The sequence below is a fragment of the Lachnellula hyalina genome (assembly GCF_007821495.1).
Source record: "Lachnellula hyalina strain CBS 185.66 chromosome Unknown contig00128, whole genome shotgun sequence".
Classification (NCBI taxonomy): Eukaryota; Fungi; Ascomycota; class Leotiomycetes; order Helotiales; family Lachnaceae; genus Lachnellula; species Lachnellula hyalina.
In genome coordinates this window covers 43,754-62,470 of record NW_022157242.1, presented here as the reverse complement: position 1 = coordinate 62,470, position 18,717 = coordinate 43,754, and the positions used below count along the sequence as shown (strand labels likewise).

The window sequence follows — 18,717 nt, the reverse complement described above, 5'->3', positions numbered from 1 at the left end:
AGGCCAGAATGCCAGGGAACCTCCAGTGGCTCAACCTACAGCGCAACATCCCTTGCGCGACATTGTTGAGAATATGAAAGGTATTCTTGGACGTCCTGAAGAACGCACGGATTGGCACCCGGGGACTAGATCTCGAACCGGGGTCTGGAAAGTGCAGGTCTATGTCAGGTTCTTGTTGGGCGTATTACTGACTTCGAGCAGCTCCAACCCTCCCCTTGCTACCACAAGGAGAAGGCTCGTACACAGAGTATATCGTCAATCTCAAAGCTCCCAAGCATATCCTTCTCAACAGAAATACGTCGTCCACGTTTTTCTAGGTCCATTCAACGCCCCGACCAACACATGGGCGACACAGGATGCACTTGTCGGTAACTTCGCTGTCTTTGGGCAAACGCTTGAGACGACAGGCTGCGGGAAGTGCAGGCAGGATGCCAAAGACAATGCAGAGGTTACGGGAACTGTCCCCTTAACTGCTGCCTTGTTGAAAGAGTTCAATAATGGTACACTCGGTGGACTCAGGAAGGAGAATGTACTACCGTGGCTGAGAGATAATCTGCACTTGCGGGTAACTCTCGGCGATGGAACGGAGAAGAGTAGAGATGAAGTGCCGGGCTTGAAGGTGGGTGTGTCCCCGTTGGCGGATTTCCGAAATATTCCGGCGTGTATGAAGTCCAGGGTACAACGTTGGAGAACACTACACCTGTACGGATGAAATCGGGATGACTGTACAGCGGTAGAAAATGGAAGAGTGGGCCGTCGCTAGTACAGGACCGGTCTCTGCATAATGAAGTTTTGGATCGAAAGCAACTAACGAAGGAAAATTATAGTCTGCATTTAAAACTACGCAAGTTTATATTTGGAAAAGTATAGGATATCTACTTTAAAGATCAACTGATTGAGAAAAAGGAAGTGGAGTAGGCACGTAAATTGATGACAAAAATAGGAAATCCTGTCTGGGAATAGCAACGGGGATTTCTTTATGGATATGCTCCATATCTTTACTATCGGGACCAAGTACCGTGCTCCACTCTATGCGGGTTCGCCCCATTATTTCTACAGTACATACTGTACCAGTACAGTACAGTGAGGATTTACTTTATCACAGGCCAAACTGTTACGCCAAGAAATCTATAGCAGGGGGGTAAAGGTAAACGCACCAAAGCAAGGCCCCTTGCCTTGATCTTCTTGGCGTAACAGTTTGGCCCGTGACGAAGTATGTCTAAATACTATGTCTCGCCACTTGATTGGCCGGGCACTGTTCAAAACGGATTTTAAACCAAACGGGAACTAGAATACGGGTATACTGTTCAACCGCAAACTATTTTCCGCCGCGTCTCGACTTCTTCACCTCAGCCCATATGCAAAACTTAAAACAAGTTTCAACGTCTACATTACTGTACATCGTCGATTCTGGACATCAGCTTGATCTTGATTCTTGTTCTCGTCTCGCTACACGTAATAATCTATCCGCTCTTGCAGCGCCATTGGGCTTCTAGCGCCAGCTTAAACACAACGACGGCGGGACACCGACAACTTGCGGTCTACACTGCCAACCGTCTTTGGTCAATACGGTACTGCGTGAATCATATTCTCATCGAGGCTTACCTGGATACTCACCGACCTCGCAAGAGCCAGAGTCAGCCCACGCAAGGATCAATATCGGTAGTACCGTCAATATCAATTGTGGGCTCGGATCACCCCATAGTGATCGTTCAACGAACGACGTTCGTTGAACATTCCGAATTCCCGCTTGGTCCAATATCTCGATCCCGATATATAAATATTCATTTCATCCTCGATTCTCTCTCGTTAGGCACAGTTGTCCTTTTGTTTTTCTCTCTTCATTCAAACCTGTACAATCGATAATATGGTCGTACAACCGACTGAAATCGGGGCACTCCCAAACGAAGTAAGTATACTCTACTCAACCTCTTCCATACAGTCCTAACAGAGATCAGATCCTCCTCTCGGTCTTCTCGCATCTCTCCACTCGAGACCTCCTCCCACTCACTCCTTCCTGCCATCTCTTCCATGACATCATCCTACGAATTCTCGAATTCCGACTACGAGAAGCTGCCGCCGATAAAGACCACAAGCTCATTGTCGAATGCTACCATCCCTCTGCCAAGTTCTATACTCCCTACCTCTACTGCGAATACCTCGGGACTTCATCTATATATCCCGACCGTAACGGTGTCCGTGGAGAAGAACAATGCGGAAGCCTGGGAAAACTCTCGAACCTATACTCGTATTTCCGCCCTCTGAAACCCGTCGGTAATCGGCGGGCGTTGCGTCTACATCCTTCCCTGATACCTACGGGGGTGACGAATACAGACGAACAATTGGTATGCCAGGATTTAAATCTCGAATCCCACGAATTGTTTAGCCAATTGGTCACGGTGACGAACTTGGTGAAGCTGGGTCCGAAGCCGGGAATCTTCAGAAGCTCTGTCAATGTCGGCGAAGGATTGACAAGAGTATGGAGAGATTGGCTTTCCGATCGGGTGGCATGCGAAAATGAGGGTCCCACGGAGCGAGAAAAACGTCTATTGTGGTCAGATGCTAGAAGAAATGTTGGCATGCGGATGCAAGTCAAACCCGGGCCAGAGGTCCCTCCCGCACCCATGTTAAGGAGAGGTGAGGATCCATCAGTTAGCTATACATTGCAGTACGAGGGTGAGTTTTGATACGATACACACTGGATGGTCTGTTTGCTGATATACGAGAATAGAACTCGCAGTTAGGACCTCGCAATTACTCCTCATGCTAGAGCAATCTTTCAATCAAGAAACAAACCATACAGGTAAATCTTCTGTGGTGATTGGTTCGTGGATAAGTTGAAGCGGTAGTAGCGCTGCCCTGCCGAACTTCAGATGGCTGGAAATTTGTACTCACGTATTTTTTTTCCGAATTATAGACATGACTTGTGGCTTAGCGGGCGATTATTTCGCTGAATTTGCGGGATGGTATAATAGAGGTTAGAGAAATACTCTCGGAACTTAGATTTCAACTTTGTAGGGTTAGTAGCAGGGTCCACCAGGTCTGCTGTGGATAGAGGATGGGTAGAAATAATACTCTAATAGATGAGTTTGTTGGATTAACAGAAACGATAATCAATCCCATCATTACCATTGCTTCTTTATGTGTTATACTCGCCTCTTTGTAGGGGTAAAGCCTGCTCAAATCCTGCAGATCATAACATGTCGGGAGTTCGCAACCGTAATTGCGGACTTCTAATTATACTTTTCACTCGAACAAACTCGTAAATGAAGGAGACACGCATTCCTCCCTTCCTTCGCTCGCTTCGCTTATAGTTAGGGGAAGCGAACGTCCTAGGTAGGTAAGCTCTACGTAGGAGAAAAAAGTTATCGGAATAAAGTCACGTGTATGCACCAAAATTCGCCTATGCACGCCTGTTTATTGCGCATGTCCTAGCTTGTGATTTTCTTACTATTCCAATATAACAAAATAGCTATTTTTACACCTAGTTTTGCTTTTAGAAGTTCCTTGTAAGGTTTCTAGCCTAGGACGTTCGCTTCCCTTGACTATAAGCAAATGTAAGTGAAGAAAAAACTAATTATAGTCTATATATTCTTCGCTCTATGATTATATATACCGTATTAATCTACCACTAGCACATTTTTCTACATGTCTCGCTTAATGCTATTCCTATTAAGCTATTAGGTGCTTTTGCTCATATAGAGAGTGCTAGGGTAGCATGTCCTTATTTTATTTACCCCACTCTAGCTATATGGAACAATTAGAGTGTTAGTGAAATAAGTATAGAAAATATACTAGTGGTGACTTAATATAGTATATTCTCTGCAAACCAAACATCTCGGGTTTTAAAATTTACCGAGCGATCTTCTCAAAAACTCTAATACGTAGAGAAGTCGAAATTAGCTTTTTTATCTTATTCCCGTTCTAAGAATTTACAATAGAGTGGGTGGATAGCCAGTCATATACGCAGTATCGTAACTAAGCATGCTACCTAAGTATTTTAGGGAGAATGCTCGATCGGGCCGGAAAAGAAAAGTGGGCGGCTTAAAGCTTATCTTCATCCTTTAAGTTTCATCCTCGACGGATCCCTTCCTTTGATGACCTCACTCTAATTTTCAACTCGTGCGCCTTCGCATTTGCATTCATTCTTACTTGGTGTAATGTTTAACAAGTCTTTTTTTTTTTTCCTGCGGGGTATCTATAATTTACGGTCGTACACTTAGTTTGGCAGACCGGGCGAGGCTGGCAGAGATACTACTCGTGGAACCAAGGGCGCATAGACTCCAGGCCTGATCGTACTTCCATCAGACCGAACTCTCTCTCTAGTCCAATCTTTCCTTATCTTCCATCAGTAAGTCACCAGGCAGTCCCACGCTGTGTAACTCTGAAAAGACGTGGCTAGCACATAGTCCTATCGGCATATGTTCATTGAACTCAGAAGAGGGGTCCATGACCACCTTGGATGATTGGTCATATGAGTCGATACTTTATTATCCAATGAATTGATTATCCAACATGTATATGTATATGTATGTCATCAACACATACCTTTTATTCATGGAGGATTAAATAAATAACTTCCCGACCCCCCCGACCCCACCGACTGACTAGATGTCATAAAAATAGCCCTGTTGACATAATGGCTTGCAGCCAATCATCTCCCTCTCTGCGTAGCTGGGTCAGCCCGCTCAGCCTCCATCTGGCTAGCACGGACCATCTGGTGTTAAGCTTCGACAAGCTTTCTTGCAGGAATGTATTCCTTCTCTTCCTACTCTCGGCTGACCTGGGGCGCGGTGTTGTGGTGTGGCTCGGCCATTTAACTTTCTCCGAGTGTAAGGTAGTGAGTGTATGTATGTATGTATAGCCAACGAAAGCGAAGGAAGGATTAGAGGCACAATAAATTACCTTTCTTTGCTAACCGGTCCTCCGGCATCATCGTGTGAATATTGTCATATAAGATGGGTGTCTAGTTCCGCTTCGACTTCTGCTTCCCCCACATTTTCAAGATTCTACCCTGCCAAATCCATCAGACTACCCATTTCTCATTGCTCCGTTGAAGTTCTCTGGGTCATTATGAGAACCACCAGTCTTCTTCTTGGGCTTCTTCTGGGTCTTGCTGGTACATCAAAGGCAGATGTCAATCTAACAGTTGATTTGAACTACGCCAAGTACGAGGGCGTCAAGGAGGAGGGTGGTGTTAGCCATTGGCTCGGAATCAGATATGCTGCCCCGCCTATTGGAGAGTTGAGGTTTCGAGCTCCTCGACCACCTACTACAAACCAAACACTTCAGAAAGCAGACACTGTAATGTTTCTCCAACTCTGTCACTTCAAATCCGTCAGCTAACCTTTTCAAGTATGGACATGTATGCTACTCTAGCCCGTCAACATCTCTAAATCCTGCACTCGATGAAGACTGTCTGTTTCTTGACGTCTATGCGCCTACAAACTCTTCAAGTTCCCTGCCTGTTTTTGTCTGGTTTCCCGGCGGAGGATTTAACAGCTTGTCGGATCCAGATACAAGCGCCTCACCTCTTATCGAAGCTGGTGACTTTGGCTTTGTCGTCGTCACCATCACCTATCGCGTCGGTCCTTGGGGCTTCCTAGCTAGCCGTGAGGTAAAGGACAACGGCGATCTTAATGTGGGGCTCTTGGACCAGAGACGAGCGTTGCATTGGGTACAGAGGCACATACATCTGGTCAGTCCACGTCTTTAGTTGGAATGTCCCAAGCTAACCGAATCACAGTTTGGAGGTGACCCCAACCATGTCACAATCGGAGGAGCATCAGCAGGAGCTGCATCCGTGGACCTTCATTTGAGTGCCTATGGTGGCCGTGATGATGGCCTATTCCATGCCGCCGCCGCAGAAAGCCAGTCGTTCGGAGCACAGTTAACTGTCGAAGAGTCCCAATATCAGTACGATGCCTTGGTCAAGAGAGTAGGGTGTGGTAACGCCACAGACAGCCTGCGCTGCCTCCGCAACGTCGATATTCAAACTCTAACGGAAAACAACCCCAATATTCCCACTCCTGGATCAGCCGGCGGAGCCCCAAATTTCATGTGGTCGAACGTGATCGACGGAAACTTCACCCCAGATTATACATACAAGCTATTCGCCGAAGGCAAGTTCGTCAAAGTGCCCGTCATTTTCGGCGACGACACGAACGAAGGAACGGTCTTTACCCCCAAGAACATATCCGACTACACATCCATGAACAACTTCCTGCGCAACAACTTTGTGAATCTCAACTCGACGCACCTCGACAAGATCGACAGCCTATACACCGAAGCGGGCCAATACCCCGGCGCCGGTGCGTATTGGCGAACAGCAGCCAACGCCTACGGCGAGATGCGCTACAACTGCCCTGGGATAAACCTGAGTGCCACGTTCGACCAAGCCGGCATACCCAGCTACAACTACCACTGGGACTACCTGACGTCGCAGAACGGGGAGACCGGAATCGGGGTGCAGCACACGGCGGAATTCGGCTCCATCTGGCAGCAGTCGGACCATCCGCTTTCGGTTATCATCGCGAGCTACTGGGCCAGTTTCATACGGAGCAAGGATCCGAATACGTATAAGCTGGAGAGCGCGCCGACATGGGAGACGTTCGGTGCGGGTATGCAGAGGGTTCATTTCCCCAATGATAGCAGTCCGGTGGCGATGGAAAATGTGCCGGATGATCAGAAAGAGAGATGTGAATATCTGAGTAGTATCGCTGTGGACCTCAGCCAGTAGATCTGTGAAAACAAGTATTGGACTTTATTTGGCAATGGGTTGAATTTTAGCAGGGCGTTTGGGGGAATAAATTGCAATGGCATTTTGAAGGAATCTATCTTATCTATTGATCAAATTTGAAATAGCTCTTTCTTTCCCTGTGAAACCCCATTTGTTGAATTCGAATTGCCAGGACCTCGATGAACGAGTTGTGGTTTGAAATACCGCAACCCCAGAATATGATGATATGCATCTGTTTCGTATCGAGAAAATCTTGAAATCTCGCCATTTCCGACCCTTCAGTAACCAGCCAAGGACCCCACTGCTTACGGTCACTGCCTAATATTAGCGAGAGCTGTAAATACAGCTAAGCCGTCCCCAATTGAGGCCATCGTATTACGAGGCCACCTTGAAGGCAGGATTTACCAGTGCACTACACTAGTTCTCATGCACCAGCGCCACCAAGTGCGCAAAACTCGCACTCGAATCCAAGATCTTTGACCCGGTGGGACTGACTGTAGTACCAGGCGTCACGCGCCACAGGTTTCAATTCTTTCGATAGGCTGGCGGTGGCGCGACGACATCTGAGGTTTTATAAACATGCTCTCCCTCTCTTGCTCTCACCCGATACAGTGGAGGTGGCGTTCCATACTGGGATGAGCGACTTTCGGGTGAGACATAAACAGGTGGGGCGTGTGCTGGTACGGAATTAGTCGTAATTTAGGTATAGATAGATCGTTGGAGCAGTACCTGAAGTTGTTTGGATGGGGATAGGCTGGGACGGAGGTGGTGACCACCGCCTTGTGTCTTCCAGAGAGTGCGACGAAGAGGAAGCAAAGACGAACGATGGTGTAATATTTGTAGACGTTTCACTACTGTGGTGCTCACGTACGGGGCGAGGGGAGACGGCATTCCTTTGAGTGGAAACGAAGACCCGGTTCGCATTCCAACTGCGACTGTGATTAAAGCGGGAGGAGCTGCGGTAGGAAGGCGAAATACTTGTGTACCTCTCCCTCTCCACTGATTGTGCGGAGTGTCTCGTTGTTGAGATACGAGCCGAAATACCAGGGGAAGCGCGGGGAGAATTGCGAGTAGAGTTGCGGATATTGGTACGTTTGATATTCGAAGAGGCGGGGGGTGTCGAAGGAGAGTACTCGGTCGAGTCGTCTGGAGTTGACTTAGAGCTACCCGAACAGAAATTGTAAATCAAAGTGAGAAGCAAAACGCCCACTATGACTGCAGCTACGATTATCATGGAACCACCACGCCTCTCCAGTATGCTGTCGTCATTTTGTGTATTCTGACAGACCTTTGCTGTTGAGTTCCAGGACCACTGGAATGGGCAATTTCCTGCAGTATTGGAGGGCGAATCTGAAAGAACGCTGCTGTCGACCACGTAGCGGGAAGCGATCGAAGGTGTTGTTGCAGCGACATATAAATCAGTGTTTGATGTCCCGTGAGCGCCAGGAGCTGGGGCCCTAAGTAGGCCTAGAGAGGCTGCTTGTACATTTGGGAGATACATTTTGTTTTCTTGCTTCCGGATGAAAAGTGAGACCAAAAGTATGATATTCAGGGTAGCAATGAATATTATGTCTGGGCGCCGGTATAGTAAGCCTTTTTTTTTCTTTTTTTTGTCATGACATGGTAGAATCCCTAAGTTCTTCCAAAAGCCCATCACATGAGCAACTTTCTTCTAGGCTGTGGGATTAAGTGTCCGCTTGAGGCTCTTAAGAGAACCGCCATCTGTCAAATATAGGGCTGCTCTAGCCATACGGCTAATATGATTGGCTAAGTGGTTGGATCCGGTAACTTGGTGTACCAAACTTGGCGAGGAAGGAAAGAAGCGTGACGGAAAGCTTGGGATGACATGGCGTTTAGCGTTGAACCAAACCCAATGGAGAGCTCCAGTTTTTTCATAGGTCGGCATTACTGAATACTGGTATGGGCAGATGGAAGGGTGACTGAAATTGGCTCAAGGGCGCGGGGAGACGGTAAGAACATTTGCTTGCAGAATTTCTAGTTGGAATAAAACAGCAAAATAGCTAGATGCAATAGAAGGTGGTCAGAATAGACGGACATGATAATCAAGCAAGTACATGAAAATGATAGTGGCTGATCTCCCCGAAAAGACTGCCTAAAAGCAAGAAACTTTCATTGGAGGTACTTACTCCAATAAAATACATAAAAGCGAAATGTCCCCACATATCGACGCAAGCTGGGTAGCAAAGCCTTGCTACGATATTGGGAAGCATCCTCTCGGCGAACTTCAGAAGTTCGAAATGCTCTCATCTGTGTAATTGAGCATGAAGTCCAGTTGGCTCAAGACCACTCTCAGCCTTATTTTCGTAGTTCCCACCCAGGTGAAGGCCAGGAACCCCATGGCTACCCACAATGCCTTGCCTCCCTCTCCCAACGCCTCAATGATCAATTCCTTATAGAACACCGTACCCGGAAAGCCAACCATCACATCCAATACCCATCCTTCCACAACTCTTTCCTATACCCCTCCGTCAACCTCGTATCTTCGCCGTACTCCTGCTGCCAGCCAACGAAGCCCTGATCCAGCACATAAACCTTCTGTTCCTTGACCTCATCCACATCCTCCCACTCCCCATCTTTCTCCCCTTCAGCCTTGTCCTCGGCATTCTTCTTCAGCATCTCGCCCACTCCACTGGCATGCCCTGTGCTCACGCTGCCTTTGCCCATCAGCCGCTCGCGTTCTCTAATGTATCGCAGTGCTGCAGAGGGCCCTCGTTGCTGTGATAGTGCGCAATGGAAGACAACTGCTTCTTTCGAGGCGAGCTTGCGTACTAACTCGGGGGTTTTGATGTCGAGGGTGCGGGAAGGGACGTGGAGGGAGTGTTTGATGTGGCCGCCTATGTGGTCTGCAAAGGTCAGCATTGGTTGTCCTATCCACCGGGGACAATAAAGATATATACCATCATCTCTTACGTCTACAATTGCTATCTTGGATGGCGGTGTTGAGGCATCTAGGTTTGATGAAGAGGTCGATTCGGTGAGAATAATTTGGGAGAGGTTGGTGGCGGTCAGGCGGGGGAGGGTTGCTATCGTGTGGTTTGACATTTTGCGCATGTATGAGACGGTAAAATGGGAACTGCTTGCGGTGCTGTGGAAAAACGGGTGGGTGAGGTCGTGGAGTGGAGTGGAAGGGGAGGTGTAGAAGTCGATATACTATTGTACATATACATCGAGGTTACGGTACTCCGTGCTTTGGCGGGGTTGGATTGGAGGGGTTGGAGGGGAAGTTCTCCACATCAACAAGTTTCACTCCCTAGCAATCTTCATCACCATCTCTTCATCTCCATCTCTTTTTCATCTCACTCCAACTCGAACACAACATGGAGCTATTCACAACTCCAGTTTCAATAAATCTGTACTACTATAAATTCGAAGTACTCTGGCTGGGGTTGAATACTGACTAGGCTACTCGTCTTGACAGTGACCGCAGAAACTTCAAAATCTTGATATATTGCACAGCGATACTTCCTTTATAGGCAGATTGTGCATATTGGCAATTATGAGGAATTACATTAGGTGGTATTACAATTTATAGATCACCAACCCCTGATGGTGACTACACTTCAATTAAGTACACGATCTCAACCCCGAGATGAACATCTATTCCCATAACACCTGAGATGTCCACCACAAACCCACAATTGAAACCCCTTCAGTATCCCTCAGATACAACAACGTTCTTCCAGCCTTTAACTTAATGTAAACTTCCTCGTCCTAGCCCTTCCCCTTGGTTTTGGTTCCCCTCTAATTTCCTGTAACTTCCTCACTCCAGCACGCCATTTGCCCTTAATCCTCTGCTTCAACGTCCTCAATTGCCCAACGTCCTCAACCATCGCTTCCTGTCCCAGTGGTGTTCTCGCTCTTGGTCCCACCACTTGAACCGTCTTCACAGCACTAACTTTCTGTATTGTCTCCGGAAGATCAACCTTGAAAAGCTTCTCCAGGTGTCCGTCCAATATTGCATTAACTCTTTTCTCATGCTCCTCCTCGAGTCCCTTGAAAGCTTGGGCCGAGTCGTCGATGCTGTAGCCACGGGTGTATGAGTGGTTGCGCTTTCGTCCGGAGTTTGCTGATGTTTTTGAGCGGCGGAGGCCTTCAGTTGTGGGGAGGTTGTTTGTGTGTGATGTTTGGAGGAAGTTTTCACGGATTTGGCTGGTCCTCAGTGTTTCTGTGTTGGCAGTAATTTCTTCTCTGTTTTGACTAGTAGACGATTGTCCCCCTTGGAGACTGTCATTGAAACCATTTCTGCTGGTATCCAGGGATTGTGTGCTACTGTTCGTGCCTCGCTTCCTATGATATAAGTCTCCTATATTGGTAGTGCTCATCCCACTAACGCCGCAGCTTGCGATCCATGGACGAGGAGGGGGCAATTCGTCAAGGGAAATGACAGAGTGAGGTGGGCTTCCATATCGGGTCAGAGGGAATTCTGCGGTTGGCTCCTCGGTAGCTGTGATATAGCCGCTGTCACCATGTCCCATTGGATTGTGGGTATTCTTAGAATACCGACTGAGACTCTCGACCGCCGGGTAAAAATCGTCTCCAGAGTCGGAGTCTGATGTAAGGCAAGAGCTGATTTCGTCATAAGTGTTCCTGTAGCAAGCATCTCGAAACCACTGGGGGACTGTTGTACGAGGGCGAGCCATGATGCAAATTTTAGAGTAATTGCTTTGTCTTTTTTCTTGAATTTGTAAATGTTGGAAAGTAAAAGAAATAGAAGAGAATTGAAAAGAACAAAAGGGGTTTTGTGTGGCATGCGTCAGTCCAAACTCCAATCTGTTAGACTTGGAGATAAAAGATATCGGTCCCAGGCTCTGATGAAATGTGAAGTCATAACAAGGAACGGTAGACAGATACTATTTAGTGAGCGGGATGAACCCTAACTTCTCCTGACTTGGTCGCATTTTGAGTCTCACTTGAGACTTGACATCAGATGGACCATGGTATACAACGTTTTGGTGCGAAAGTAGGAGGAGCTAGAAATACGTTATGGCTTAGGTGATATGAAGTACAACGACGATGAAGAATCCGGTTGAAAACTTGCAGTTAGTTGCTTTTAAGTTCTTGCAACCCCAAAATACCGGTACCCCAAGGGGTAGTCTACCATCACTTAGTATAATTTTCTGGTATCACGGGACGATTGCCCCACGTGCTGTGCCCTTCAAAAGCAGAGTCTAGACCATTGTTCAAGAATGGAGCTTTGATGGTGGAGATCGTGAAAGCTCCTCCAAACCCTCACGATTAAACACGTGGAACTTCGGGTTTCGAATTCCCGCGGCTTTTCTATCTCGGGCAAATACGGCTCTTCCACACCCACTATCGATATCACGATGCCTTCATGATACGACTGTTCCCTTGACTCTTTGAAAACGGGCCGAGGAACCTTGGTTGATTCATCGTGATATTCTTTGAGCCATTTTCTGAAGATGCGGGGACTCCGATTTCCATGCCGGAGGGTATTTAGTTAGGCATGAACGGGCCGAGACGATCAGTGGTGTTATTGCTTTGCAGGTAAAAGTGCAACGGACAAGTAGTAAGCAAGTATTTTTGCATGTGTTAAAAGTGAAAGAGGCAATTCTTTGGACTTCTTTTGACGCTGTCATATGCTGGTGGTGGAAAGAAGAGGGGTTTGCTAGTCGTGAACGAAAATTACCGCAGCGCAGATAGCGATGGAGGGGTACATGAGGGGCATGGCATGTCAGTCTGTATCAATACTAGACTCGGCGCAGTTCCGATGATAACAGTTACATGATTCGGTACGTTACCTTTTACGATAACCGACGGATGACATGGCATGGCATGGTACCTTTTCACCATCTAGTGTGTAAGTAGCAAGGTTGAATCTGGCGGGTAGAGAAAGGGTAAGATTCGAATAGGACCGAGCTGGGTTGGGTAAATAGAACGTGTTTATACGGAAATAAAGCCCGAGACATAACGCATACTGCTTAATGGTTAATTTAACAATTATGTTACATATGGGAGTTCTTATACCATACTGAATGCAGAGTATCTCTTGTTCCTGCCCTTGACCCGTTAGTAAGGTATGCGTCATGTGGGCCTTCTCACTTTGAAGTCCGTCGCCAGGAGCCCGAGAAACCAGTAGACCCATCCAATAGTATGACAGCCCGCATTTCCTTTACATGTCATTTGCGGGTGCATGTACGAGCAGATCCAGTTAGTCTCGTCACACTGTGTTCCCTTTCGCCTTCCAATCCCCCGCAAGCCATTTCGCATAGGATAAGTGTAAGTAGCTAGCTAGGTCTCTTGTGCCTTCCTTCTCACTTTACGAAAACTAGTGAAAGTATAAATACCCAGCCATATCGCACCCATCGCAACATTTCCGTTAAATCGCTATCGCAGTCTTGAAATTGTCAAGTCCAGTCTTACTTACCTGCTTTCGTCTAAGCCGTGCTACTCCACTCACTACTCACTGACGTGTGCCCTCACCTATAACAGCTACCCCGCAACATCACCAACCCCAAGCCTGTAACTAATTGCACATCATGGCCACGCAGGGCGTTGAAGATCAGAAGATTGTTATCGACAAGAAGGCCGTTCATTTCGGGGCTGGTAACATCGGGCGTGGGTTTGTTGCTGAGTTGTAAGTTTAATTCCTCCGAATTTCTCTAGGCTTAGATTGACATCATCTACAGCTTACATAAATCGGGGTACGAAGTTGTTTTCTGTGATGTTGAGGAAGACATCATCGAAAAACTGCAACGGAATAAGTCTTATAAAGTCATCCAGGTCGGAGCAGAAGGCAACACCGTATCCACCATCGAAGATTACAGAGCCATCAACTCCAAGACAAACGAAGCCGATGTGATCGAAGAGATTAGTACCGCAGACGTCGTCACTTGCTCCGTCGGTCCAAACGTCCTCAAGTTCATCGCTCCTGTCATTGCAAAGGGGATCGACGCCCGATCAAATGATGCCACCCCCATCGCTGTCATTGCATGCGAAAATGCTATTGGGGCAACAGACACACTTGCCAACTACATCAAGCATGAGGACAATACTCCCGGACATCGCTTGGAGGACCACCACGAGAGAGCACGATTTGCAAATTCGGCGATTGACCGCATTGTTCCTGAGCAACCCGTAGATAAAGTTACCAAGAAGCCACTATTGGAGGTCAAGCTGGAGAAGTTCTCTGAGTGGATCGTCGACAAAACACCATTCAGTGACCACCAATGCCCCCCAATCAAAGGTATCCACTGGGAACCAAATCTCTTCCGATTCATCGAGAGAAAACTATTCACCGTCAATACCGGCCATGCTGCCGCCGCCTACCACGGCTACTTCCACAGGAAGACGACCGTTTACGACGCTCTACAAGACCCAATAATCCTTAACGAAGTCCGCCGAGCGCTCTCGGAAACAAGCACATTAATTGTAGGAAAACATGGATTCACAACAGAAGAACAAAACGCATATGTTGAAGAAATTATCGTCCGAATCGGCAATCCTCATCTCGAGGACAACGTGGAGCGCGTAGGTCGTGCACCTCTCCGTAAGCTGAGCCGCAAGGAACGCTTCATTTGCCCAGCTGCAGAACTTGCTGAGGAGGGCAAGGACTTCCAAGCTCTCCTCGATGCAGCCGAGATGGCATTCCGCTTCCAGAATGTCAAAGGGGATGAAGAGAGTGTAGAGCTGGCAAAGATCATGGCAGGCAAATCGCCAGAAGAAGTGGTGGAGAAGGTGTGCGGGTTAAATCCACAAGACAAGATCTTCCCTCATGTAGTTGAGGTGGTAAAGAGGGTGCAAGCTGATGCATAGAATGCTCAGATTAGGGTTTGAAGCTTTATATCGGCGAATTGGGATTGGATTGGATTGGATTGGATTGGACTGGACTATGAGATTACGAGCGTGGGTACCTAGGTAGGCTTTTATTTGGTGTGTAAACACATGATATATATATGTAGTCCTGAGAGAATGACAAGGTACTGACTGGTATTCTCCATTGAGAGATAAGCCGTATCATGACAAGCAATTGATACACAAGTTAAAAGTTTAAATACAAAAACAAGTATTATAGTATGATTCTACTGTCTGGTGGAAGTGTTGCCGTGCAAAAATGCATGCTGTCCTCAAAACGAAGGACTTACCTAGGTCTTAACATAAAGCCAGTGTAGTGTAGTGCAGTCCACCACCACCACCAAAATATACCGCCCCACTTATCTTTAGCGAGCGGCCGCGAAGCTCCAAAGACCACGAATATCAAAATCGCAACGATATCAACTCCAAATACGACTCCCACCTCCTCCCACCTTTTTCTACCTCTGCGCTACATCTACGAAGTCGGGAATAAGCTCATCTCTGATACAGCCGCCGGCTCCTCCTCATCCCGACTTGTACGACTGTTCACGAACAATTACATTCCCCTGAGTGGCCTCTGTCTCTCCCTGGCATCCACGTTCATTTCTTCTCCCCCTTGCAGCGCCCGCAATTGGCGTAGTAGTTGGCCAGTATGCGGTTAGATGTGAAGGTGCGTTACTATTCTCCTGAATTGCGTCCCTGAGATAGATATGTTGGGTTGGGGAAAGAATTTGGGAGTGGCATCAGTGCCCTTCCCCAAGAAGGACACCAAGACCAGGAACAAGAGTCTGCAGCTGCGTGAAAGCATTGTGGTGGGCAAGATGCCTTCAAACACTGCTAATTCTTTTTACAAAATACAGAGACAGTTGTTTGCGCGGAGCGAGAGAGTCAAGGGGATAGATTTCCACCCGGTTGAGCCTTGGATCTTGACCACCTTATATAGCGGTATGTCCCAGCGGCGCATAGCAATTAGGGACTGTTGCTGATGTGAATATCCTCTAGGTCATGTCTACATATGGTCCTACGAGACTCAGGTACAATCGACCCCTCTGCTGCCTTTGCGCCCTCCACTAACCCTGCCTCTAGGCGATTGTCAAGACTTTCGAATTGACAGATGTTCCAGTCCGAGCTGGCCGCTTCATCGCGCGCAAGAACTGGATTGTGTGCGGCTCAGATGACTTTCAGCTGCGAGTATACAACTACAACACCTCCGAGAAGATCACCTCATTCGAAGCGCACCCCGATTACATACGAGCCATCGTCGTCCACCCCTCTCAACCCTTCGTCCTTACCGCTTCAGATGACATGACTATCAAGCTATGGGACTGGGACAAGGGATGGAAATGTGTGCAGATTTTTGAGGGCCACAGCCATTATGTTATGGGTCTTGCGATTAACCCCAAGGACACGAATACCTTTGCATCAGCATGTTTGGATCGGACAGTCAAGATTTGGAGCTTGGGATCATCGACGGCGAATTTTACACTTGAAGCACATGAGACGAAGGGTGTCAACCACGTTGACTACTACCCTCAATCCGACAAGCCATATCTCCTCACTACATCGGATGATAGGACGGTGAAGATATGGGATTACACTACGAAGTCATTGATCGCCACACTAGAAGGCCATACTAGTAATGTTTCTTTTGCATGCTATCACCCCGAATTACCTGTCATTATCTCCGGTTCCGAGGACGGCACGGTCAAGATATGGCACGCCAACACCTACAGGCTCGAGCAATCACTGAACTATGGTCTGGAGAGAGCTTGGTGTGTCAGCTACCAAAAAGGCAAGCAGGGTGTTGCTGTGGGTTTTGACGAAGGTGCTGTGGTTGTAAAGATGGGACGAGAAGAGCCAGCAGTATCGATGGATAACTCCGGAAAATTGATTTGGGCTAGACATAGCGAAGTTGTGTCGTCAATAATCAAAGGTGGTGGTAAGTTTGCCCTCAATTTAGTGAGGTTGAAATGCTAACAAAGCTCTAGATGCTTCTTTGAAAGACAGCGATCCCATCTCTCTCCCTACAAAAGATCTCGGAACGTGCGAAGTATACCCACAAACCCTCCTCCACTCCCCGAATGGTCGTTTTGTTTCCGTCTGCGGTGATGGGGAATTTATCATTTATACAGCCCTAGCATGGAGAAATAAGGCTTTTGGTTCGGCGCTCGATTTTGTATGGGGATCGAAAGACAATAGCAACGATTATGCCATCCGCGAATCTGCGACGAGCGTCAAGATCTTCAAGAATTTTGTAGAGAAAGCTGGCGGACTCGATGTTGGCTTCCAAGCCGAGGGTTTGACGGGAGGCGTCTTGCTTGGTGTTAAGGGTCAAGGCGGTGTTGGTTTCTACGATTGGCAGACTGGTGGCTTGGTTCGGAGGATTGAGGTTGATCCAAAAGAGGTGCGTGCTTTTTTAAGTTGTGCGAATCTTTTGCTGACAACTACAGGTCTACTGGTCCGAAAATGGCGAACTTGTTTCGATTGCTTGCGAAGATACTTTTTATGTTCTCCGATTCTCGCGAGATAACTACATTTCTGCTGTTCAAAATGGAGAAGTCGAAGATGATGGAGTAGAAGCAGCTTTTGAAGTGGTCACTGACATCAATGAGAGGTATGTTTATTGCTTTGAAGAGGGTAGAGTTTTCTAACAATCTTCAGCGTCCGTACCGGAGAATGGGTCGGCGACTGCTTCATCTACACCAACAGTACGAATCGTCTGAATTACCTAGTCGGTGACCAAACGTACACTATCTCCCATTTCGACCAACCTACGTACCTCCTTGGCTATATCCAGCGAGATTCGCGGATTTACCTCGCCGATAAGGATGTCAACGTCACTTCTTTTGCCCTTTCGCTTTCCGTTGTCGAATACCAGACACTTGTCCTCCGTGATGACATGGAATCAGCGGCCGAGCTTCTTCCTTCCATTCCCCATGACCAGCTCAACAAGATCGCACGTTTCTTGGAAGGCCAAGGCCACAAGGAGCTCGCTCTCGAGGTTGCCACAGACTCGGAACATAAATTCGAGCTAGCACTTGGCCTCGGACACTTGGAAATTGCATTAGAGCTTGCAAGAGAAGCGAATGCGGAACACAAGTGGAAGACCGTTGGTGATGCGGCTCTTGCAGCCTGGGACGTTGCACTCGCGGCGGAATGTTTCAAGAATGCTAAGGATCTTGGCTCATTACTGCTGCTTCATTCTTCAACAGGCGATAGAGAAGGACTACAGGCATTGAGTCTACAGGCTCAAGAGGCAGGCGCGCATAATGTTGCTTTTACCTGTCTGTGGCAACTTGCTGATGTAGAAGGTTGCATCGATCTCCTTACCAGGACTGGGCGCACAGCGGAAGCGGTGTTGTTCTCACAGACGTACAAGCCTAGTCTTACCGTCAAGACGGTGGGCTTGTGGAAGCAGAGTTTGGAGCAGGAAAAGAAAGGCAGAGTAGCGAAGACGGTAGGTGTACCCGGTGAGGACGAGGAGTTGTTCCCCGAATGGGAAGAATACTTGAAGCTGGAAAGTGAAGGGGGTGTCAATCTCATTGATGTCAATGGCGATGTGGAGGACGTTAATGGCGATCCTGCGGATTCTGAAGAAGTCGAAGTAGAGGCGTAACTGTTTTTGGTATCCTAGTACTGGGACTCAGGCTGGAGGATGGATATGTAGCAGGCGTAGCCATAAAAAATAAATGTCGAATTTTACTCCAGGGGCCGTTTTATGGCATGGAGGCAAGCGCCCTGGGTGATAGGTAGGTGAGGAAACCCCCCTGTGCACGTTGCATTGAGCGCTGGGATGCAGAAGGCACCTATCCCGACAGGCTCTCTTGTCCTGCACGCTGACAATCAATCACTCGATTTGCTTGCCATTGCAGGAACCCTTGTTTCCGAGTTCGCAATTGCCAAGCCTTGGTTTCTCTTCCAATCATCCAGCACTTCCAACACAACCAACATCTCTGCCAACACTATCCATGTTTTTCTCTCCCACCTTAGGAAGACAACCCTTCCAAATCAATCATGATGTACTCTATCAAAAAAGCCCCGGCCTTATAATATCCATCCCAATCGCCAGGAGTGAGGCTACTGACATGCTGGCGATCATTATTGTTACCTGCCCTTTCGTCGTAAATGTGCTTTGAGTTTACGTT

The 18,717-nt window shown here is 47.6% G+C and overlaps 5 protein-coding genes across 5 annotated transcripts; 4 read left to right on the top strand and 1 right to left on the bottom strand.

Annotated features, from left to right (window-relative positions):
- Positions 1-1,867: 1,867 nt before the first annotated feature.
- On the top strand, positions 1,868-2,841 carry LHYA1_G007077 (uncharacterized protein; the record flags this gene model as incomplete). The annotated part of the gene is made up of 3 exons (XM_031152009.1): positions 1,868-1,909; positions 1,959-2,676; positions 2,732-2,841. 3 exons carry the CDS (start codon positions 1,868-1,870, stop codon positions 2,839-2,841), a joined length of 870 nt encoding a protein of 289 aa, XP_031003298.1.
- Positions 2,842-4,971: 2,130 nt separating this feature from the next.
- BCHE (Cholinesterase) lies at positions 4,972-6,739 on the top strand (the record flags this gene model as incomplete). Its single annotated transcript, XM_031152008.1, has 3 exons — positions 4,972-5,304; positions 5,357-5,698; positions 5,747-6,739. Coding segments are annotated over 3 exons (1,668 nt in total), but the record flags the coding sequence as incomplete, so codon positions are not given.
- A 2,442-nt stretch (positions 6,740-9,181) lies between these two features.
- Positions 9,182-9,802, bottom strand: YCH1 (CDC25-like phosphatase; the record flags this gene model as incomplete). The annotated part of the gene is made up of 2 exons (XM_031152007.1): positions 9,182-9,603; positions 9,658-9,802. The coding sequence occupies 2 exons, from the start codon at positions 9,800-9,802 to the stop codon at positions 9,182-9,184; spliced, it is 567 nt and encodes a 188-aa protein (XP_031003285.1).
- A 3,455-nt stretch (positions 9,803-13,257) lies between these two features.
- Positions 13,258-14,533, top strand: LHYA1_G007074 (Mannitol-1-phosphate 5-dehydrogenase; the record flags this gene model as incomplete). The annotated part of the gene is made up of 2 exons (XM_031152006.1): positions 13,258-13,355; positions 13,408-14,533. 2 exons carry the CDS (start codon positions 13,258-13,260, stop codon positions 14,531-14,533), a joined length of 1,224 nt encoding a protein of 407 aa, XP_031003284.1.
- Positions 14,534-15,393: 860 nt separating this feature from the next.
- Positions 15,394-18,188, top strand: COPB2 (Coatomer subunit beta'; the record flags this gene model as incomplete). Its single annotated transcript, XM_031152005.1, has 6 exons — positions 15,394-15,517; positions 15,575-15,606; positions 15,659-16,511; positions 16,561-16,976; positions 17,023-17,186; positions 17,234-18,188. The coding sequence occupies 6 exons, from the start codon at positions 15,394-15,396 to the stop codon at positions 18,186-18,188; spliced, it is 2,544 nt and encodes an 847-aa protein (XP_031003297.1).
- Positions 18,189-18,717: the final 529 nt, after the last annotated feature.